Genomic DNA, 24,453 nt, shown 5'->3' with positions numbered 1-24,453 from the left:
GGCTCCTGCCCTTTTGCTAATGAGCACCGCTCCTCTGACTCATTCAGCAGCATTGACTGATCCACAGCCGCAGCTCCTGTTGAATAGAGTGGGGACACAGTCACCATTCCCCAGAGAGTTTGGACCTGTCCGCTCAACAGCTCTGAGCAGAATACAACCTCAAATCACACGGGCCAAGTTCAGCCATAGGAATGTGTTTTGACCATTTGACATATTGTAACACAAACAAACAAGCCTCACTTCATCTGAACTACAGCTCTTCAAAAACACGTAATGCTAATAAATGACAGAGATGTCAAATTGGCAGATAAAATGTCTCAATGACTCGACTAAGCTCTGGAGAAATACCACTGGTGCACGAATGGTCCACGTGGGAGACTTCTACTGGCTCCACGCATCTCTAAAAAGGCCATTTGTCACTTTGTCAAATTCCACGTTTTCTTTCAAACTCATTCTCAATATATTTTTATGCCTCATTCCCCACAGTCCTCTGTCAAAAAATCTGTTGATGTGGAGTGAAATGGTTGCACATAAGAGGCTAAAAGCTCTCTTCCTTTGCTAAAGCAAGGGTACATTATTATGTCTGTGCATATTTTTTTAGGGCAATTTTCAGATGATGATCACGTTGTTCAAATGTGCGACATTTGCAGTGCGACACTCCCATCCCAAATGAGAGTTTTGTTGTATTTTGTTGTAATTATTGGCTCCAAACCAATTTGCGTTTATCCAAATTTCACATATATCCTACAGTGAGCCTTCCCCATGGGGCACAGTGGTCCTGTACATTCATTAAGCTCAGTATCAGTCTAATTATGCGCCGATGTGCGCACGTGGACTAATTAACAGGGGATCAATAAAGGTCTGGGATGCCCCTCACGTAAAGGCCCCAAGCTCAAACCACTCATTATTGAAGCTTCAGCAGGGCTTCAAAGAGGATTTCCCTGGCTTTACCTGAGGCACACCGGTTAGACAAACGTCCGTCCTTTTCCTGGTGAGTCAACGGATAGAAAACAGGAGAAAGCCCGGAGGTTTAAAGATATATTTAAAGATACCATGCTGGAAGCCCAGTGCAGCACATGGCTCCTGCCACAGCTTAAAAAGGTTTCTTTGGGTTTGACCGGCACTGGATTTACTATTGAATCATGACAAATGTCACTTTACCAGATGTGCTCGGACATAAGCTCATATAATCATGTTGCGTTGGAGAACTTGTAATACACTTTATGCATAAACCTGAATTTTACAAACTGATGTTCTCACGCTGATATCAGAGAGATGTACGTCAGTAAGAGGAAGGTTGTAGAACTCTTAACTTTGACACTACAGGAAATGACAATAATGTCACGATCCACGCTGCTCCAACCTCTGGAAGTTACCATGACGCCAGCCCAGACCCTTAAGCATCCTTCCTGCAGCGTGCAGGCGCATACGTCACACTCCCGTTAGCAGCAACTATCTCACGCACACAGTTCACTCGTATGGGGTGAGATCTCAAGGTCTCACTCTAAGTCATGCTGTGCCCAGGCACTGAGCCAGGATTCATCAGGGAGCTCAATGGACCACTCCAAAGAAGTCCTACGCTCACAGAAACATTTACATCACATCAGGACCAGAAAACATGTCATTTTTTTGGCTTTGCTATGTCACTTTAATCCAGTTATGCCCAATCTTGAATTCCAAAAGTTGATTTCCAAATAGATCATCATCATTTTTCTGCAAGACATGCTCAACTGCTGCATACATTTCTATTTCAAACACATAAATCATGAATAAAACCCTTAGCCTAAGAGCAAACCAACCTCAACATCATCCCTCCCATTCAGGTTATAGCACTCGGAAGCAATGAGTGCAATCTACAAAATTGCCTAAGCTTTTTATGTGGATTATTTGTTTTGCATGAATGGCCTTGAATGTGTAAACCTGGTTATACTGTCCGTTTATCAGTCCGTCAAATAAATGAGGCATAGATAATGGGTCTGCATATTACAGAACCCTTATGGGGCACAAATACCACCTCTTTGCCAAATAACAAGAATCTTTGTTTTTCTTTCATTGACCAAAATGCACAAAAATAACATCATGGCCCTCCGGTGAAGTAGGTCATAAGAATTTATGTAATGGTTAACAGCTATAAATACACAGGGAACGTGTCAGTAGCTAATCACATTTGTGGTGCAATGGTGATGAGATTATTTTGCACTTTAATGCACTAGGCCCCGCAGTGCTCTCACCTCCTCTGTGATGCAAACAGGTTAACTTTGAGAGACCAAAGAAGTTTGTGCCCCTTGGCTAACTCCAACATGAATGAATGTCCTCTCTCTTCTCTCATGATTCATGTGCTCAATGGCAGCCGGCTTCTGAGGGCCATAAAGAATGATGAAGGCAGCGTAGCCCTTATGCAGAACATACATAATGAGAAGCAAGGAGCAGCATTAAATTGACACAATATTCAAGTAGAAAAACACGTACACCTCGCTCTTTGTACATCTGAATCCATGACTCGACAACACATTGAAAATGGGAAACAATACTTCATCATAATAAAGATTCAAACAGAATGCAAAAGATGAGAGAGCTAAATATATGGGATCTGTCGCCTAAAATGGACTGCAGATGGAAAGTAGCAGCGCACAGCATTTTTTCATATTTTTGGATGAATGCTTCTGCACATGTCAAATAAATCGGAAAGAACTCTTATATATATATATATAATATAATATAATATAATATATATATATATATAATAAACTAAATAAGAGTCGTTCACACAATAATGGCAGCGTATATTATCACTGTGGCCAGATGATATGAAGAAGCACCATGACTTCATTGAACTCCTATAAGATCTATTTGGATTTGAATGTTTAATGTTCAAACCCTGGATAATACGTGTAAATATGTACTTGGCATTTTCTTCCACTTTCTAAAATTTATCTATCTTCTCGGGGGGAGAGGGGTCAGTGCTGCACATGATGAATTATTGACATCATGGCAAACATGGTTCAGTGCGTCAGGACTAAACACCTGTATAGCTCCTTTCTATTAAATCACGAGTTCACATCAAACTGTTCGCATTTGGAAAGGTCTTCTGGATTACTGTGAAATGACTATACAATCATAGTGTTAACTGGCTTTATGTGTGAGCGAAGAGTCTAACCTCCGAGTATTTTCAAATATAAAATGTGATTTAACTCCTTCTTTACTTGAAAGCCAAACTATTTCAAACCTTATCCTCTAAGCGTCTTATAAACAGACTTCTGTACCATGGTCTTGCGGCCCGGAGAACTTTATCTTGTCCATGTGTGACAAAAGTAGCACCATAGAAAAGCAATCTGGTCACGCGTGGATAAAGAGACAGAACATACAATGAAGAATATCCCTGATGTTGTGAAGTAACAGGCGACTGTAGCAGCGCCAACAAAAGGATAGGCTCAAGTTGGGGTGATTTTTAGAAACTATACGTCCACGTCACAGCGGACCTATAGCCTTCTCCCAATCACCACCGGGACTTTGGGCCACTAATTATGCATTTCCTCCTTTCTCTAAACACAGCATCACTTGTGACCTTATCTCTGCGCCTGTCACCATGTTAGCATTCACATGGCAAGTCCAGTGATGAATATAATTACTGCAGCCCAAAATAATAACGCCATCGTCTTTGAGCCACAAGCTGCATTCAGTAGTAATAGGAGACCCCCACCCTTTCCCCCCCTGCTCCATCTATCTGTCTGAATGAGTGGGCACAGGGACAAAAATAACATTATTAAGTCCCAGGGTCACAGATTATACCAGATATATAGACCAGAGAAATTAAGCAGTTGATTAAGCTCTGATGAAAAGACCAATAGTCTCACAGTGTTCGCCCAAATGTTGATACCAGGTCATGCTGCCATTGTGTCCTTGGGCATGACGCTTTGCCCGCATCCACTGTCCGCAGACCCAAAACTATGAACGTCTGTCTTTGTCTGATATGGACAATGCATTGGAAATGATCTGCTGTGTTTTGCACACTAAACATTTCTCTTCATGCAGAGTAAATCTTTTGAAGTAAAAAATAGTTTGGATTTCCTGAATAATTTGGTGACCAAGGAATAATTATACTGAAGGAAATATTAAAGTAAATAATTTCACTGTTTCTTGATTAAAATAGTTTGGCTGCCTCTGTTTAGGGGTAATGTGCCTGTGAATTTCCCATGTTCGTGCGGTATCGAAATGGTGACGGTGAGGGCAACCGAAAAGAACACTGAGTGCGGATATAATGAGCATTAGTTTCTGGCACACATTATTACAAACAAACAGTGACGTCATCTAAATGGAGACTAGTCTATTTTGTAGTCATAGTTGTTCTCTCTGACCACTTTGTAGCCTTAACACAAAAAACAAATGGGCACGGTGCTCTTCTGCCCGTATGCAAATTGATTGATTGATTATTTCAAATAAAATGCCCTGCTTCATATGTTGAGGTCAATATTATCAGGTTGATATGGCAAAATATTGAGATCACATTTTTCTTTGGCTTCGATAACAATTTAGATTTCGTCACGATTCATTTGTCCGTTGCCTTTCAAAGGTAACTGAAGTCATTTGCAGAAAGTCACTATATGACTGCTTCAATCTCTTACTCACTCAGAGACGAGACTGACCGGCAGAGGCAGAGAGAAAAGTGTCTGTATTTGAGCAAAGAACTAATTTAAAACTAAAAATCACCTAAAAAGCAGAATGTCATAATAATAATAATAATAATAATAATAATAATAATACCCCTCCTGAAACCGCCGCCTTAACGTGGTGGAGGGGTTTGAGCGCCCAAATGATCCTGGGGGCCATGTTGTTGGGGGTAGGTTCTCCCATGGCAAACAGGTCCTAGGTGACGGGTCAGACAAAGAGCGGTTCAGAAGCCCCTCATGAGAGACCGACGGGCCCTGTTAGAACCATGAGGCCGTTCTTCTGTGGACCCACCACCTGCAGGAGGAGTCGTAAGGGGCTGGTGCAATGTGATTTGGGCAGCTCCAACAGCTGCCCCCACGACCCGGCAACGGAAAAAGTGGAAGAAAATGGATGGATGGATGATAATAATAATAATAATAATAATAATAATAATAATAATAATAATAATAATAATAATAATAATAATAATAATAATAATAATAATAATAATAATAATGCTTGTTTCCTTTTTTATGTAGCACTTTTCTGGACACGCAAAGATGCTTTACATTGTATTATCCATTCACTTCATACTTGGTGATGGTAAGCTGCTACTGTAGCCACAGCTGCCCTGGGGAGGACTGACGGACGCAAGGCTGCTAATCTGCGCCATCTGGCCTTCCGACCACTCACTCACTCACTCACTCACTCACTCACTCACTCACTCACTCACTCACTCACTCACTCACTCACTGACTCCATAAGCCTGTGTGAGGCCAGCTTGTGTGACATTATTGTAAACTAAAAAGGATTTTTTTTTAATTCTTTTTTTTATATATCAAATTCCTGCTATACAAAATATTCTCACGTGCACTGTCATCTTCGCGAGAGCATTCTATGAAAAGGTGCTTATCAATCATAAGGCGGTAGGTCACGTTAGTCATGTTATAACCCGCTTTGAATAATATATCTGTTTTTTGGATTGAAAGGGAAAGAAAGACTTCTGTAACATACTTAGACCAATGTTGGCCTCTGGTGGCAGCTAAAGGAATCTCTAAACCCGCGTGTAACCCGGAAGTGGCTTTCTGAAGTGGCGTGCGTGCGTTCCCCACGTGTGTTTGCAGAGACAACATGGCAGCGAGCAGCGTAGAGGAGCTGCTGGCTAAAGCCGAGCAAGACGAAGCAGAAAAACTGAAGAGTATCACCGTAAAGAAAGAGCTAGATTTGGAGTTTGACCTCGGCAACCTCCTGGCGTGTGACACAAACCGTGTTGAGCTGCAAAAGCAACAGAACAGAGAGGAGTTTTTAAAGGCGCTGGCCCGAGACAACACGCAGCTGCTAATCAACGAGCTATGGAAACTACCGACGGAGAGGGTCGAAGAGGCCATCGTGGCTAAAATGCCGGACCCTACGACACCCCTGCCGAGAGCGAAGCCCCCTCCGAAGCCCAGACCTCCGACAAAATGGGAACAGTTCGCTAAGCTGAAGGGGATACAGAAGAAGAAGAAGACCAATCTGGTTTGGGATGAGAAAGCCAAAGAATGGAGGAGGCGCTGGGGCTATAAAAGAGCAAACGATGACACCAAGGACTGGGTGATTGAGGTGCCGGACACCGCCGACCCCAATGAGGACCAGTTCGCCAAACGCGTCACCGCCAAGAAAGAGCGTGTTGCCAAAAACGAGCTGAACAGGTTGAGGAACATCGCCCGGGCCCAAAAGATCAAGATCCCGGCGGCGGGGCTGATCCCCAAAGCGCAGCAGTCCAAAGACGAGCTGGCCCTGGCTGTGAGTGTGGCCAAAACCTCCACAGCGTCCGCGGGCAGGTTCCAGGACCGACTGCCCAAGGAGAAGGCATCAAAGAAGAAAGGACAAAAGAGGAAGTTTGAGCCTCTTATTGGTGACTTTTCTCAGGAGAAACAGAAACAGCTGGATCTTCTCCAAGTACTGGGCAATAAGAAGCCCAAGCTGGATGTGACCAAAGCTGTCAATAGACAGATGAGGGAGGAGGACCGAGAGGCGTCTGCGGCTAAATATAAGAAAGGAGCAGGGAGAAAGGGACGTAAAGGGGGGAACATGTCCGGAAAAGGCAAGGGCAAGATGGGCAAAGGTGGTGGCAAAGGTAAAGGGGGTAAACCTGGAGGAGGTAAACCTGGAGGAGGTAAACCTGGAGGGGGTAAACCTGGAGGGGGTGGTGGTGGTGGTGGGTTTAAGAGGAAAGGGAAACCAGGGAAGAAGTGAGGACTGTGATGAACTGTTTGGTGCCTTTGTCAGCAAAACATGGACTGCTTTGTACAGTGTGATCTATACACTTGGGTTTTACATGTGACTTTTGTCTTTAAATGTTATATAAAGATGTAAAATATACCCAATCAAATTCTGTTGTGCCAGCAAACATCAGCATGTGTAATACAAAATATACATAAATAGTTTCTTACTTTTGAAGTTCAGAATGATTGTGTCTGATCTCTCAAACCTGTGTCTTTTCTGTAAATGTGAAAATATCGCTGGGCCAGAGGTGCCCAAACTTTCTCAGAGGGTAAAGTGGCTGTAACTGTGGGCCAAAAGCTACATCCGTATATTAGTATATATTAGTATATTTGGCATATAAGCACCAAATGCAGTACTATTTTTCAAAATAGTTAACATATGCAAGAAGTTTTACAAAGAATCATTCTTTAATTTTTCAGGTTTGTTCTCCCTGCCCAACTGTCTGGACAGTATATGCTGCAGAAATTAGTTGAGTTAAAAGTTAATACTTTTTAAATTGTGTATATGTAAATCTCACCACCAGAGGTGGGTATCAATCAAAGTTTATTTATACAGGAACACCAGCCAAACTGTTAACTCAAGTAAGAGTAGCGTTCATTACTTTAAAATAATTTTACTCAAGAGTCAGAAGTAGTGGCCCAAATAATTACTCAAGTAAAAAAAATACTTGGAGAAAATGTTAATTGAGTACTGTCTCAAGTAAGAGTACAGATACTTCATTTTAATATTACTGAAGTACATGTCCTTGAGTAAATGTAACTGAGTACTACCCACCTCTGCTCAGCACTCCTTTAGGGGCCAAAGTTGGACCCTGAAGACCCACTTTGGACATCCCTGACCAAAGCTGTCTGATGGAATATTGATTTATTTCTAGATAATCACGTTTACTTGTATAATTAAGTGCATGTGACAGGTTTTATTGGTTATTTGGTGGGATAATGCAAGTTACTTTTAATCATAGTTTCACATAAAGAAAGTGGCAATTTGACAAGAAAAGCAAAGAAATGTTTTTAAACGTGGGTGACAGAAAAAGAGTTGCAGCTATTCTGCCTTTGGGTTTGTGACATCCAGTGTGTGTCAGTGCCCAATAAAGAATCGTATAGTCACACAACTTCAAACCAATCCATTAGCTAGATATATATGTGTATTCTATGATTTGGGGGAAAATTGTCCAACCTGTCATGAACTTTAACATTCATTTACACATTGTGTTGTGTATTTGAATATTGGAGAAAACAGGTCAACATGAAATCTTTAATGTTTTCTGCCGATGTTTACTATTTCACATATATTTATACATTACTCATTTTAAAATCACCATGTTCTGAATTGAGCTAGTATTTGCTTCTCTTTATCTATTAATGGTCAGATGTTCTGTCAAAGTCTTAAGTGGCTTGGCAGCGATGTAAGAACTTGAGGTCCTTTGATGGCCTTATGTAAGAACTTTGGCCTGGGCCACTGGAGAGGCATCACACTTAATCAGTGTCTCACTAGCCTGGGCCATAGTCTCAGTGACTGTTTTTATTAGTTTAAGCCGGCCTGGCAGGTAGATGTGCCCTTTTACTGCATAAACTGATGGTGATGAAAGGTATAATAAATGGTGTTTAATAGTTTAATTTCAAGCCTCTCAGGCCACATAGAATGCATTTTGCTGTCTGTCACGGTGCAAGATTTGAAGTCTTAAACTTCAGCTATCTTAAATCCATATTGATCAGTGCTATTCATTCACATACACAATCTCGAAGCCCTGCTGAATTGCACTGGGTCAACAGACCGGGGAAGAGGCATGAGATGGGAGGAGGGGGCCAATCACCATCTGTTGAGCCGTCCGTCCCAAGCCATTCGTCTTTGTCCCTGCTCACTCGGGACACTTGGAAATGGGACACAGTCGATAACCCAAAATCAATCAGCCACTCACAACCAAGTAAAATGAAAGATTTTAAATCCCACCACGCCACTTGTGACGGTGGCCTGTTATTTCACACATGTGACCAGATGGTGTCCCAACAATAGCTGGTCAGGCATGATATTACACATGACATCCTCTATCATCAGGGGAAAAAAGTGATTATTTTAAGACTGTTTACTTAGTGTCATAAAAGTGCATTGTGATAAAAGAAAAATGCCTCTCATCCAGTGATTGGTGCTTGTCCTTCCTTGCTCTATCCTGCTGCAGTGTGGATTAGTCAGCTGCATTTATTTTAAGGCAGTGCAGAGGGAGCGGAGAAGCTGCCTCGCTCTGACTGCTGCAGTCAGACCATCAACATGCAGCGGATCTACATGCACAGCAATGAGCACTTTGACGTCTTCACTACTGTCCTCGCTCCCCAAGGTAAGATGAATAACGACTGCTGTGGAGCGCGGCGTCGCATGACATTACACTGACATCAGAGGTGTCCATGCCTGGTGACTGTTAGAGCATATCAACTACATGGCAGGCTTGTGGTACATGTTTACAACCTGTATAGCTATGTCTGGTCCTAACTTTTGTTCATTGTCTTTGATAAACAGGGAGGTGTCAATTCAGAACTGAAGCTGAAAAGGCAAGAACATTATACACATGATTATTAACACATGCAATACTCTACTATGCATCATTTTCAAACACGTCTTTGTGTGGCCATATATCTAAGATGTGTGATTGTAGTTCAAATATTGTACATGCTCTTGTACTATAGGATCCATCAATCAATCAATCATTCAGAAATTCCTCAGTACATTAACATAGGGGACACATATAGAAGAGCGGGGCCACATTTAGGGTTTTCATTTCACTACACTGCAGCTAATCTGTAAGATTTAAACCTTAATCCTTTCCATTCACTTAAGCCTTTGACTCAAACACACACCCTCCTCAATCACATTTGTAGCCCTATAGCACCAGCTGCACCCATAAACAAATTGGTCCCCCATTCACTGAGCAGCATCAATGTTTTGGTGGTAAACAAACATTCTGCGTCAATGTGTCCTCCCCTCTCTGTCCACTAGATGGTGGTGGTGCGCAGGTACCAGCCCCACTGGCCGGACGAGCTGGAGCTGACGCCCGGTGACGTCGTCCTGGTCCTGTCCAAACACGGCGAGGAGGGGCGCTGGTTTGGCCGGCTGCAGGACGGGCAGCGGGGGTACTTCCCGGGCTCCTGCGTCATGGAGCTCAGCCAGGTCTGTGGTGGTAGTGGGGCAACCTCAGGGAGCACAGCACTGCAGCACGTGTCTCTCACTTCACTCAGGCTACATTGCACGTTGTATGCAAGTAAACAGCATTAGTTTTTTAGTAAAACATGTGCAAAATAATTGATAGAAAATAAAGCAGGACATGTAAGCCTGTAAAGATAATGGAGGGTAAAATGACTATACTTTGTTTATTATTGACAGTATTTCTGAACTGATTCCTAAAATGTCATTGTCAGAGTTAAAGATAGGCTACACAAATACTACAGCTTATCACCTGTTAGTAATTTGATAAAATCTCAGAACTCCTTATAATTTTCGTTTTCTGTCATTCCCAGGCCAACACACACTTGATGGGTCTCAGAAGGACTGTGTCTCTGAGGAGCTCTGATTTGGACAATGCAGGTGTCCACGGGCGGCTTCAAACGTACGTCCCCGCCACAAAATAAAACAAATCCCTCACAACAAGCGGACGCATCATGTACACAGCACCGAGCAGCTGTCCCAACACGGGACCCACCTCCCCCCCCCACAGCCCCCAAACCTCAGCCCACTCCGCCTTGTGCCTCTGAACAGGTGGCCCCTCCGCTCCCTCATTAGTCCACAATACACTCTGATTGCAACCCCCACCCGTGGCCCGCGCGCCACAGCGCAGCACGCACGCTCTCATTACCACGGAGGGGAAAGGGAAGGATTTAGCGCCGAAAAATCTAAAAAATGAATGAATGAGGAAATGACATCTTTGTTATCAGCTTGATTCAGCCCTTGCTGCGAAAACACATGACAGTTTGGTGTTATAAAGGTAGTACACTGGCATTATACTGACTTGGAAAATAATTGTGTTTAATTTTTTCAAGAAAAATGTGTAAATGTTTTTTTGATAATGCTTTTCAAATGTTTTCAATACACTCATTAGTTTAAACAAATTCAATGAATATTTGTTCTTCTTTCTAAAGCACCTTGCCTGATTATTACTGTACAAACCTATATACACATGAATCCACTGTGTTTATTTGTTGTCTTAGAGGTTGCGTGTTGAGTTGACAGTGTGCCACTGAGTTTGCACACACAGCGGCCTGTGTCCCGCTCCACGCTGGTCTCGCAGTGGAATTTGGGTCATGGGGAATAAACAGGGCTTTGTGTTTATTATTTCCTCTTTGTCCCCAGTGGCCACGTTCGGCCGGCGCTCAGGAGGGGCAGCAGAGCAGGAGGAGGGGCGTTGAACTGCAGCCAGCCCGGCAGAGAGGGGCCTGTCTCAGTGGCCCCTCAGCCCCACACTCAGCGCTCGCCCGGCCTCCTCCACAGGATCCTGTCCAAGTGCCGCAGGAAGAGTGAGTGCCAGGGAGCCACCAATGGGGCCTTTGAGGACGACTAGAAGGCCCTCCCACTATTGATGGTGGGCTGTGCAGAGACTGTTGTAGAGGCGGCAGAATCATTTAGTCCTGTGTATGTAACAATCTGAGGTGTGCATGACTACATGCCTTGAATCAAGAGATGAATGAGAAAGCTTCAAGGTTGTGCCAAAGCCTCTCTGTAGCATTACTGATAGTAGCAGCTGTATTTAGCCTCCATTCCAGTGCTATACAGATAATGGTAAATAGTAAATTGTATTTTCATATATTAAATGTCACGTATGGGCAGAAATATTGCAGCTGTTGTATAATAGAAAGCTCAATGTTGCTTAAAACATGTTTACAGTTCCTCCATGTACAGGGTTCGCTAGTGCAGGGTACTATTTGATTATATTTATTTGATAATAAGCATGTGTTAAGCAATGTTTATGTTGTTCTGCAACATTTTGGTGTTTGCTTGTGATAAAAGTTAAGACCAGAATTAAACAAAAACTAGATTTAAACTTTTTATTTTATTTCATTTGCACCCAGCTCATTACCTCATCCATCCTTTGAACAAACTGGGGCCTCTCTCTCTGCGGCTAAAGAAACGAGCAGTGAAAGGCTGATGGCAAACTTCTCCAAGTGTCACAGACTGTGGCTGTTGCCATGAGCAACACTAGAGCAATGTACATGTGCTCTGTTCAGTTTCGTCTGTGCCCCTCCACAGAGGCAGGACTGAAGGTTGCTTCTCTCAAGAAAATATATACAAACCTTAATCCAGCCTTGGCCTTGACCTTTGCTGGGAAACTCAGTAGGTTCTCACCCCGGCTGAATTAGGTCTGTGGTTTAGTCCTTTGTGTGGGGCCTGTAGGGGGCAGTCACTCTGGGGCCAGTGAGAAGAATGTTCATGAAGAGAGGACACTGTGATCCCTGCTTCCATGTTTTAACACCAAAACACACACAACCCAGTCTCAAAAAGTGTAATGGATAAAAAACAAACCAAGAATATCTGCACAACTAAATAGTTCCCAAGAGTTTTTATTGTTACTCAAACTACAAATGACGTTTTGGTCGTGAGCCCCTCATAAGACAATGATCCGCTGCTTCCAGTCATGGCTCATACAATGCCCAAAGAAAGAGAGGGTACTGTGTAATGTTAAAGATGTGCTGGTAATCAGTGTTGGGGAGGAAATTATATTTAGTTACAGAATACTGAATACTTGCCTTAAAATGTATTTAGTTACGTATTCCGTTACTTTGTCCAATCAGAGTACTGTATTCTGAATGAATTCTTATTTGCCACTAATTCAGAATGCATGAAAGCACTTTGCTAAAGCCCACAGCCCCAAATAACATAGAGCTATGGATATACTTATGAAACTGGAATTTAATTATTCATTAACTGCAATGTATTTCTTTGATACTAGGAAAGTACTTGTAATCTAAATAACCTCAAATGAGAGAGTAACTTTACCAGAATACAGTTACTCAAAATGAGTATTCTAAATACATGTATTCAGTTGCTCTCCAACACTGCCGGTAATATCTTGTTATGCTCAGAATCTAGTTGTTCAGAGCACTACCCCCCCCAGTCCCCATAGACCTGCTGTACCCCATCAATCACACACAAAATGGCAGTGATGAGCTTATTCATTACAGCAGCTCTGTGTACTTCTGTAAAGCACGTCCTCCTCACAGCCAGAGTGGAGCCGGAGTGACCTCACATGTCGCTGACAGCAACAAGTGGAAACAGTGATGTATCTGAACAGTGGTGTCAGGCCAGGTCCTAATAACACACACATGCACAGGACTGTCCCGCGTAAATGTGCCATGTCCTGCTGCCGGGAGCTGCCTTTAGGGGCACCGGGAGGGGGGTGAGGTGCCTGCCAGATGACTGCTCTGTCAGGCCTGTAATGGGCTGACATCTGCTGTCTCGTGAACACAAAAGCACAAAAGTGTGGATGTCCACTTGGAGAAATATAGATATGAGTTTAGCACATGCACAATCTTTATTTTCTGGCCTTTTGTGACCATGCTTCAATAATCACCATCGCTACAGAAGCATCTGAGACTTCAACACAGACACTGCATGTTCTTGTTTATTGCATAAATCAAACAGAAACAAAAGCTGTTCCCAAAGAGACTATTTTAACTTTTATAGTGCGCCACCAGCAGAACAATGGAGCTTTTACACTAGAATGACTCCGGGCAAAGCCGTTAATTAGGTGGAGATGCCAAACCATGTGTTTATGTGTGTATGAGCATCAGCATTTACACTGCTACTCCTTCAGCATAAGGCATGTTGTTTCCTTCCCTCCATTTGGGGGCAATTGAATGAATGGGTGTGTAAAACCAACAGGCCTGAGGACAAAGGAGCCCCGGGGCATTAAGTCATGGGTGAGTGGGCCGCTGTGGGCCTGCAGCTGACCCTGTGGAGAGGGGTGAGAGGGGCTCGTGTCTCTGGACCCCAGGCCAAGTTTGAATCCTTGCATTGACATAGCAGGAAGCTCAGACCTAAAGTACTTCATAATTTTCTTAAACTTGGAAAAAAGACAATTTGTGAATCGTAATGAAATGCATTTATTTTTGTGGGAAAGTATATTGCTACAAAGTTAGTTGCCATTATTTCAACTGCGAATGCTACAAAGTAGTGTTACACTTACAATTGCCCGCATTTCGTGTGTATTGCATGTTAATAGTAGTCTGTGCTGACATAGAGTGCTGCTACTTTATTGTATCGTACATCATTCCTTAAAACAAAAACATACATCTTACACACATTTCAGTCACAATTGTATAAAAAACATCATCTTTTTGTTTGAGCGACACATGTACCTTATCTCCATGGTTTCCCTTTTTAACATGCACTCAGTAAACTAATGCTACATAAACAAATGACATGTACAACACATCAATGCCACATAGATGCTTTACCAATCCAGATATGCCAGAGTAAGCTGCGGAGTGAGTAAAAATGGAAGCCCAGGGATATTTTAAAAACTACGGCAATGATTTTGTGCAGAAAATGTTTACATGATCAACTTGGTTAAATTGGATATAACTTGTTTAAACAAACCAGGATAAGTCATGGTAAATCAAGCAGCAGCATCTTAACAGCAAAGACATTATGGTCCACACTAACACCACAACAAACAGCTACCATCCTATATATTAACATCAGATATGTACAATTAACAATGGATTAAAAGTGCAATTTGTCTATGATTAGAGGTCAGAGATAGAGCATTGCTATCTAATTGAACAAGTGTAAAGAAAATTATTTCCAAACTACTTCAAATAGTACAAGACCATGGTGCTGAACATGACACTTCCTACATTTTACACCGACAGTGTAGTGTACAAACTAAATGGATGGAGAATGGAAATAAAACTATAGAGTTCTTCATAATTTTCTTAAATCATTTTAGAAATAAATAAATTAGTAGACATAAATAAATAAAAGGACAGCCTTCTTAAGAATTAGACTTTCAGTTCAAAAGGTGAGATGGATCTTGTTCATTGTATTATTAAAAGCAGAGAACGTTGTAGTAGATGTAGTTTTTAGGCTGTTTTCTTAACAAAGTTAAACTTGTCAATGTATATTGTGTCTGATTTATATTAAAATCTAAGCTTTAGAGCTGTCAGATAATAAATAAATAAACATACAAGGTACCAAAGCTTCTGAAACATGAAATACATTCACACCAACGTCCGCACTGTGGCCTTGATGAAATGTTGCACTGTTAAAAAAAATCATTGTCCAACACAAGTGCTATCCAGTTTCCAAATACACTGTTCTCAGCAGCAAAATATGTTAGTAGTGCAACATTGACAGTGTCCTAATTACCCCCAAAATCATCTTAAAAGCATACACTGAATTGTAAAATCGCATTACTGCACACTCTGAATGTCCAAATTAGATGTTGGCGATCAGTAGAATGTGTCTAAATGGTTTTGTTTTTGCAGCTTTAACAATGAATGGGTGCACAGTGAATTACATCTTTGTACATTTAAAAATATATTAACATTAAAGTTTATCTGGCAGTTTCTAATCATCACCATCTAGTGCAGAATCTACTCTATTTGTACAAAGCTGTTATTGTAGCAAGCCATGTTTTAAAATGACACAACACTAAATCACCTGGACACTGGCAGTGACCTAGAAACATGCACAATAGGAGCAGCCGTGCCTTTTGTGGGTGTCCTCCACAGCGCATTTCTGCTTCAAAAGGAAAATGACCCTTTTGACGGGATTGTCTGCTACTGGACTCACTGTGGACTTGGTTTGGTGAGAGAGCAGTGTGTTTTGCCTCATAGCACAAGGGCTCTTGAAGTGTACGGGGTCAGGTACTGTCGCGCCTGTTCCGTCAGCAGCAGCTGGTCCTCAGTCTTCCCATAAACCACGGCTTCCCAGTCGCTCACCTGCACATAAGAGGTTAGTCCGACGTGTGCTCTGCTGAAGTGGTTAAGACAATAAGGCAAAGAGGGCTCTTAGTCACCTCATTTAAAGCATGTTTCTGCATTTTCTCAGCCACTGGAAACTTGAAATTATTTAGCGGTACAATGGAGGAATCCTCATGTAAGGAGTTCAGAGCTTCTTCCTCCTCTGCATTTGTGTTGATCAATGAGGAGCTCGTCAGTAGACTTTCATCTGGCAGCTGAAACAGGGTTAGAATTAATAGTTGCTTGAACCACTGTTTTGGGCGCTCACGTCAGAAGACAACTTACTTGGGCAATGTTCAGCTGTTCTGGAAAGAGTTGGACATTTAGACAATCTTTTTCCCAGGGATCAAGGACAAGGGATTTGCGCACCTTCCGAGCTGGACCATCCAACTAAAAAATGATTTGATACAAATAACTTCAATAAATGACTATCACCGCATGTCGGGCGGTGTTATCATAGTGTATTTACTTACACAGTGTTTCCATCCTCTGTAGTCTGGATGAGCATCTGTCCTGTTAAAAAAGTCTGCTCCGGTCTCATGCTTCAAAACTTCACGAATGTCTTCCTCTAGAAACGCTAGCGACTGTGGCTGAATAAAATCATTTAAACAATGTAAGAACAAAAGAATACCCATAAATGAAACTTTTCGATGAAGTAGGTTGAGCTCACCCCCATTTTGAGAGGCCCGTGCATTTTCTCCTGTGCAGCCAAAGCATTTTTGAAAGGCGTCGGCGTCCTGGGTGTGGGGATCATGACTGTTTTTCGATATTTAGGAGTCCTGGATCTAGACAATGGACACGACATTAGAAGCTACTAACTCATAAAACAACACATTTACAGCTGCAGATCTTTCAATCGGATATTAATTACCCTTCATTTTCTTTCTCGTGCTTAGGCGTGGTCTCTTTGTGAAGAGGAGTGTTGAGTAGACACCTTTGACTGCACACAGGGGTGGATGTGTGAGATGGGGTGTCCAGGTTCAAATGGTCTGCCCCTAGTATGTTGCAAAACTAGAAACGAAGGCATCACATTAAGTCTGATGACGGTTTGTGGGTGTTAATAGTGTCAGAAAAATAAATAAAAAACAAATAAATATATACTTGTGTTGATGGCGTAAAAGGCAGAGATTTAGTCGGCGTTTTCTTGGGCGAATTGGAAATATTTTCGAGGAAGGAGCATGTTATTTCACTCAGCGGTTCCCCTCTCTCTCTTCTCCTCCGCTTCTCAGTGGAAGCATGGCTGGGCTTGGATGAGGTAATGGGCGCCGTAAGAGACGAAGTGCTGCCAACTCCAAATGTGGCGGGGTCCTTGTTGTGTGTACACAGGGCCGCCTGGGAGTCGACTGCGTAGCCCGCTGAATTGTTGACAGTCCTCTCCTGTAGCACTGAGGTGTAGGCCTGGTTGGGTCTGGGCAATGTTTCAGTCTCGGACAACTCAAAGTTGGTCACGTCACTCCATGTAACCGGATCCTACAGAAAACAGCGCAACTACCGTTCATATTTGGCACAGAGACACTGTGGTTTAACACTTGCGAGGTCTGAAAACGTTCTGAACTCACAGTATTCTGTTCAACTTCATGTTATTTCAGCCGACACAAATCGATAAACCAGTATGAACTAAACTTACTGAATCAATTAGCTCCATTGTCTCCGCAAACTCTGGCATGGACTGCAGAGAAGAGAGCACAGTGCTGGCCTCCACAGCCAGGAACTTGCTCGGGGAGACGGGGTTCTGTGTCACGGGTCGCTGCGGGGTCTTGGGGCCCCTCCAGGACCTCCTCTCCGCCTGATCCTCCAGGCTGCTGCCACTGTCCGACCAGGCCGAGTACTGCTCCATGTTCTGGGGCAAATAGTCAGTTGTAGATATTAGTTTCCCTCAATGCATGTGATTTATTTGATGGATGACGCAAGGAATGGAGGTAGGCAGCACACAGGGGAATCACTCTGGAAGGAGGGGATAGGATGTAAAATGTAAAAACAGGATAGCATGCGGTTTAGGTTAAACAATATTTTAATATGTTAGTGTATGAAGAAAGCAAGCTGAGCCGAGGCACAGCATAAGAGTAAAAATGAGGGAAAACAGGGAGACGTTGGGGGTCGATGGCGGTGGAGGGCAGATGCAGCATTGAAGCACAAACTCAGTGCAGTCTGCCTTGTGAGATGGGAGCCTGGTTACTATAGCAACACTACAGCAAGTTGGACTACCAAAAAAAAAAAAAAAAAAACGTTTTCAGTCTCTCAAAACACTGTAAAAATTAGAAGAATTTAGTGCGTCTCAAATGTGTAACTTTCTATAACAATAATTTATAATTGTAGGAGTTAGTTCCATTTTTACAGTGCAGACGGAAACTGAAGACGCTCTTAAAACAGGGTGTGCTAACTATGCTAACACACATCCACACTGCGCTCTTACACAGGGGCCTCTGCACTGCACTTGTTGGTGGACTTCACTTTCTGCCGACATAAGCAGCAGCTCAAGCTCCTTAATTCTTTTCTCTCTGTCAGGGTCATCCAGGCATGATGGCTACAACACACGTCAGCAGGAGAGATCAAGAAGGACAGCAGGGAAAATAAGAAAATAGACAACATTGATTTAGCCTGAACACACCACTTCTGTAGCAGAGTTTGAAATAATCTGTCCATTGTTGTTAGGTGAAAAATACAGGACTTTCAAGTTTTTGATTTGTAGTCCAATGTTAGCAATCACAGAGACACTACAGATTGGAAATACAGAAATTATAGATCCATTCCAACAAAACTTACCAATATAAAACCAGGATTATTTAAGTGTCCAGACTGAGAATCAAAGGGGTATGGTCCAATCTAAAAATAAAACCATTGCCAGTTCTTATTACATACTCAACAACATTGTTGACGTTTTTCCATCGAGCTGGATACTGTGTTCAGACCTGGTCCTGTGTTATGGGCAGAGGGCTGCTGTCTCTGCTGGTCGTCTCTGTTGCTGTTGAATGACTTTGTCTGTGGCGTCTCTTTCCTGTTTGAGACGAGCTGAAGCTCTTGGATCCGTCCTGCAGGTAACCCTCGTGCTCTACCTTCCTCCTCATGGTGGAGTTCCAGTGGTTCTTGATGGAGTTGTCTGTCCTGTTGAACAGATAAGAACATGTTTTGTTCATTTTTTTGTCTTCATACATGGCAAAATCCTGTTGTGTAAAAGAGATGACCTTCCGGGAAGTAGTTTCGAGATCTCTGCCCAGCGATTTCCTAACCGCTTGTGGGCCTCATAGATGATCCGGTCCTCTTCTTGAGTCCATGAGGACTTCTTCACCTCTGGATTCAGGTGGTTGTGCCATCGCTCCCGACACTGCTTTCCAATCCTTCCCTGAAGATGCTTTGCGATTACAGACCAGCGTTTGGGGCCATATTTGTGAACTAGGTCAATAACCTGCAGGTACATTGGTGAAGAATTTGTTAAGGTAAAAATGTACTCTATGAAGATTTTTATGTACTGTTAAAGAATTTAAAGAAAACAAAACGTGTAAAACAGATGAACTGTTTCTCTGTTAGTATTTGAAACCACGTTCCTCTGACAGAGCCTAAGGCTTGTTCATGCCACTCCTATTAAGCAGTTTGCCAGTTTTCTGTGTCAAACAGGAGCTCCGATCTCATCTTACCTTTTGATCCTCCTCTTTTGTCCAAGGCCCTTTTACTAGTTCTGGGTTGAGCACCTTCTGCCAGCGGTGCTGACACTGGCCATCTGTCCTCCCCTGTGACAGAGCCACACAGCACTCGATTAGCTGTCACCACAACACCAGTTTTTGAACTGCTTCTGACCTCTGACCCAATCAATATAATGTAAAGGTGATTCATACTTACAGGAAAAAAGGTTGAAATCAATTTCCACGAGTCGGTTCCATGCTGCTCAACAAGTTTTTTCAGCTTTTCATCCTGGAAAAACATGCACAATAATGGAACAAAGTAGAAGATTTTTATCATGAGTTGAAATGTCTCCTCCTTTTCCTGTTAGTCATGGCCAGGGTGAACGCTTACCTCATCACGAGACCACTTCACTTTGCACAGAACCTTTTTATCTTTGCACCTCTCTTTACTCTCCGGGTCTGTGGAGTTTAGATCTTCATCCTCGTCACTGCTACAATACACAGCAGAAAGACATTAGACTTTATTCAAAAACAAAACACTTATGGGGACTAATGTGTATTATTCTGTTATAGCACACAGCATACTTATTATACCGATGCTTTAACAGGACGGTCCTCTCTTGTAACAGAGGAAGTTGGCAGTTAACACTAAAATGTTTGTCCAAGTTTACATGTTTCCTTATAATCTGAATTGGCTTTTTAGTTCTGTAAATGTTAACCCATTTTCTTGTTTTGCCTGTGGCGGTGAAGGTTTCACTTGTAAACTGCACATATCAGATGAATTTTGCTAGGGCCTCATTTGCTGTGGCTGGGGTCTATGTTGAACATGAGGGAGGAGCAACATTTGGCTGGAAAAGAGGGCACTTCTGTAAACAGGTTCTTTCACCTACAGAGGTATATTTGTGTGTGCGGTGGTAATTAGGGAGAGGATGGGGAGTGGTCAGAAGGACAGCAAAAGTAACGGACCAGATTCAAAAAACATCACACATATGTTAGTCACAGCACACACATATTCAGAAGAAATGAGTATGGAAAAACTGAGGGCAAGGGAAAATAATAATTTCTGAAGATCCTGACACCACAACTTGGAAACACACTGTACGTATTATACATTATAATACAAATTCACAGTGAACTTGAATATGTTGACAAATGCTTACAGAAAAATGACTGGAAGGTGTTATGTTGCTATTGTGAACCCAGCTGGTTCCCCGTATCAGTAATCAGTGCTCCACCCACAAAAGAACCATCCTACGACCGTGTGCTAAGTCTTTCCTTGAAACATAAGGTGTCTTATTTAATTGTGTGTAACACACTGGACGGCACTGTGCCCTAAAAGCCAATTTAGAGGGCTATTACATAACTGCACTTTGACAATAGACTGCGCGCTCCCACTGCCTGAAACCCATTCATACATCTTTATTCATTAAATGCAACTCAGATCATTAATACATTATTTGAATAAATAAATAAAAATGTTTTCTTTTCTCATATCCGAGCTTAAAAGGATTAATAAACATGCTCACGTCCTGGCACAGAGAACTGGAACAAAAACAGTAATTGAAGCCGTGACAGGTGCACGCGCCAGAGTCACTCATTTTATCACTAGGCTACACCGTTTTCATTTTAATCATTGCACAAAAGTAAGCTACTCTGACTATTGTTGCCTTCTGTGTATTGTTATATCATTTGCTACTGCTAATAACAATGTAAAGGCAACACAGTAGCTGTCAGACGAGACCCACCTGCGCGATTTCAGGTTGTCCATGACAGCTTTGCAGAAGATTTCAGCTCTTTGAACGACGATCGTGTGTTTGGCAGCTCTTCAAAGTCCAGCAGAATGTCTTCGTCCATAGAAACTGCTGTCAGTCTATGTTTAATTTCCTCAAAACAGTGGCTAGCATGTTTTAGCCAGCCCGACCCCAGCTGCAGCTCATGTATAATGATCGCCTTTCTTCATCAGCAGCAAAAGCGTCGTATCGTTTTACCAAAGAAAACTGGCACTTCTTTCACTTCGTCGCGCGCACTAAGGCACGAAATCTCGAAACAAACTATGCTGCTTAAACACACAGGCTATATCTAAAAACGAAAGCACGTTCTTCTCACGGCGGTACAGATCCCGATGTCCTGGCAGTGCGCATTTGTGATGGAGCATTATGAATTTCGTCCATCCCGCCGATTCTGTGCGCAGGCGGCCTCGGCTCTCATTGGTGCGGGCTGAGGGGCCCGGAGGGGGGGGCCGCTTCAGTTGGATTGGTGCATTTGCTGGAGTAGGTGGGACTACTTCAGTCACTCGTCACGTGGTGTCTGTATTAAGGCGCCTCTGAGCTGAGCTCTCTCATCAAATATGTTTTATACACTTAATCTGCAATGTACAAAAAAATATGTTTGAGGATACGTTTCATAAGTTCATACAAATGAGTAATTGTCCATTTATATGTTTACTCACATGATCATGTATTGATTTTCATGTTAATAAATTCCTAAACAAATAAAGAGGGAGGAAATAAATAGATAAAAACAACGGCAACAAAGACTCCAGAAACCTGTCTTGCAAGGGCGAAACAGTAAAACAGACATATTTATCGTGAGTGTAGATAATGTGCATTCAAAACAAATTTTGAATACACTTTATACGTTTGTACTTGAGTTTTGGTGACACCTACTGGAGAGAAATGGTAATTCATATCGAAACGATAGTTCTTTGCTGCGAATGCAAAAAGTCAGTAAACTGTCAGTTAATCTGAAACGTATATTAAGGTTGAGAAATGTTTAATATGGCAATAATATGGTGGAAACAGTTAAAAGAGACGCAATTATTAAAAACACAATGTTTGCCACATGAAAATTGCAATGTTAATGTTCTACCAGCAGGTGACGCTGTTTGACTTGATGCGCGGTATAAAGTTTGATGTGACGCTAAACAAAAAAACGGAAATCATTCATAGAAATAAAATGTTAGAAGTAAAGGTTTAATATTATGAGTCGTTTCTTCATATAGACGTGTTAATAAAACAAAACAAAAAAAGAAAAAAAAACTCCATAGTTGATTGATCAGAGAAGAGTTTGGGAAAATCCACTGTTACCATGGAGATTCGCCATGTTTGTGGCTGTTAGCATACATTTTCCATAGACCAACATTAGCTAAAAACAGCACAAAAATTGGAGAAAAAAGGCGTGGACAACTCCGTTAGCTGCTTAGTCACTACTGGTGAATCCATGTAACTCACTGTAGTGTTTAAATGTGAACAACAACTCCAGTTATTTACCTTTTAAAACCTCCGAGATGCTTACCGGAAGTGCGACGGAGCTCTAATGTAACTTGACAGACGCTGCAACACTCTGGTCCCGTGACAAATTTCATGGGAACTTTCTTACGAGGAAAGGCTGATGTTTCCTGCTTCTCTCACTTCACGGGCGCATATGAACAGCTGTAAAAATCAACATATACCCGCAAAAAAGACCCCTGTGTTTCTGATGTGCTTATTTGTCGAAAAGTAAGGAGCTGTTTAGTGACTATCTGACGAGTCTACAACGAGGACATGGGAGAAAATTACTGAATACCGAAAGAATATACAAAAAAGGTACGTGATGTTCATTTCCACGTCTGCTAGTTTAGTTTAGCCGTGGCTCAAGATCGCTAATGTTGCTATAGTTAATATATTTGACGTTTTATTAAATAATCAACCAATACCTTAAAAAACAGGATGTTTTGTTGGATCGTGGGGAAGCAACAAGTGGCACCATGATCTCTTGTTTAGTTTTTTTCCTTTCTTTTTTTATTTACTTCAAACGAGGTGCTGATTTAAGCATTCACTAGATGTTTTGTGTGTGTGTGCAGATGGTGTTTGGTTTACATAGAATGGCTATGTGGTGACCATGGCTTGATAAACCACTGTGTTTTCATGCAGTTGTAGGTGATGTGGAGGTTGTAGGTACATTAGTATTACTCTGTCCCTCTCCTGGAGCTGAGCGTTGAAAGGAAACTCTGAATTTCCAGTAAACTAACACACGTGACCAGGACTCAAAATGTAAATCCTGTCAATGTAATCAACGTGATCAAACAGCAAGCTCTAAATTAATGGGACTGGGCTGACATGAGTTATCTCTCATCTAAACAAGTTAAACACACAGCATTTAGTTTCACTCCCACATGCCACTGTCTTCTTATGATAATGATCTCCCCCCCCCCTTCTAAAATCATAGCCTAATAAGCAAAATGAAAGCAAAATGAATTTCCCTTTTCTTCTGGTTTCATGCTTAATGTTTACACTTTACAGTGTGGAATTTCACATTGTGCTTGATGATACAGATGACTGGGAAGATCTTTTTTCTTTCACCAAATGTGTGATTTCTGTCTTACTTAGACTGAATCTGGCATGTTTCTATAAGGAAGTACTATCTTCATTTTGCACTGTCTGTGTGTCTGCAGCTGACTTGGCACAAAAGCTGACTTTTGCGTGTTTTCCATGTCTTCCTTAAAATGTCTCCCCTACAAATATTGAAAGCACATTAAACGCACATCACATAATCTCCTCTTTCATGTTGTATTATATTTTTACTTTCATGCTCGCAACCTTTATGCAAAATTGATATGTAGACTCTTTATTTCTTGCTGGAGTTGGTAGTCTTGCATGATACCTGACCATATAAGCCCACACAGAATAATGTAACATCCTTGGCTTTTAGAGTGTTCTCAGGCTGTGACATGTATGTAAACTAAATGTAGGAACACCGCGGTTCTAGCTTCAGGTGTGGAAGGGTGTGATCAGGTTTACTCTTGCGGCATCTTGACCCTACGGTATGTTCTATGAATATTAAACATTTAGTTAATAACAAGGTCTCCAATTTGGCATTGTCTATCACTGGGTGTGGCATTTTGCACATTCCAAATGAAGGAGTTGCATGTCAGCTGAAAATCAGAAATGGTACAAGACAGTTATAGGTTATTTCCCAACTTGGACGGAAATATGTTT

At 42.0% G+C, this 24,453-nt stretch overlaps 3 protein-coding genes across 3 annotated transcripts; 2 read left to right on the top strand and 1 right to left on the bottom strand.

The window, feature by feature from the left end:
• The first annotated feature begins 5,759 nt into the window (after positions 1-5,759).
• rrs1 (ribosome biogenesis regulator 1 homolog) lies at positions 5,760-7,090 on the top strand. Its single transcript, XM_079576625.1, has one exon. The coding sequence runs from the start codon at positions 5,779-5,781 to the stop codon at positions 6,883-6,885; it is 1,107 nt and encodes a 368-aa protein (XP_079432751.1). The 5' UTR covers positions 5,760-5,778; the 3' UTR covers positions 6,886-7,090.
• A 1,996-nt stretch (positions 7,091-9,086) lies between these two features.
• On the top strand, positions 9,087-12,452 carry LOC306978061 (SH3 domain-containing protein 21). The gene is made up of 5 exons (XM_079576519.1): positions 9,087-9,247; positions 9,427-9,458; positions 9,904-10,074; positions 10,422-10,510; positions 11,251-12,452. The coding sequence occupies exons 1-5, from the start codon at positions 9,181-9,183 to the stop codon at positions 11,456-11,458; spliced, it is 567 nt and encodes a 188-aa protein (XP_079432645.1). The 5' UTR covers positions 9,087-9,180; the 3' UTR covers positions 11,459-12,452.
• A 1,731-nt stretch (positions 12,453-14,183) lies between these two features.
• Positions 14,184-21,637, bottom strand: mybl1 (v-myb avian myeloblastosis viral oncogene homolog-like 1). Its single transcript, XM_079576413.1, has 16 exons — positions 21,223-21,637; positions 19,869-19,968; positions 19,695-19,766; positions 19,493-19,585; positions 19,043-19,263; positions 18,770-18,962; positions 18,624-18,683; positions 18,274-18,384; positions 17,488-17,700; positions 16,962-17,330; positions 16,732-16,871; positions 16,531-16,645; positions 16,334-16,450; positions 16,146-16,250; positions 15,917-16,075; positions 14,184-15,839 (listed from the first exon to the last, which is right to left on the bottom strand). The coding sequence occupies exons 1-16, from the start codon at positions 21,243-21,245 to the stop codon at positions 15,729-15,731; spliced, it is 2,202 nt and encodes a 733-aa protein (XP_079432539.1). The 5' UTR covers positions 21,246-21,637; the 3' UTR covers positions 14,184-15,728.
• Positions 21,638-24,453: the final 2,816 nt, after the last annotated feature.

This window comes from Gobius niger (assembly GCF_951799975.1).
Source record: "Gobius niger genome assembly, chromosome: 18".
NCBI classification, from domain to species: Eukaryota; Metazoa; Chordata; class Actinopteri; order Gobiiformes; family Gobiidae; genus Gobius; species Gobius niger.
This window is presented reverse-complemented; position numbering and strand designations above follow the sequence as displayed.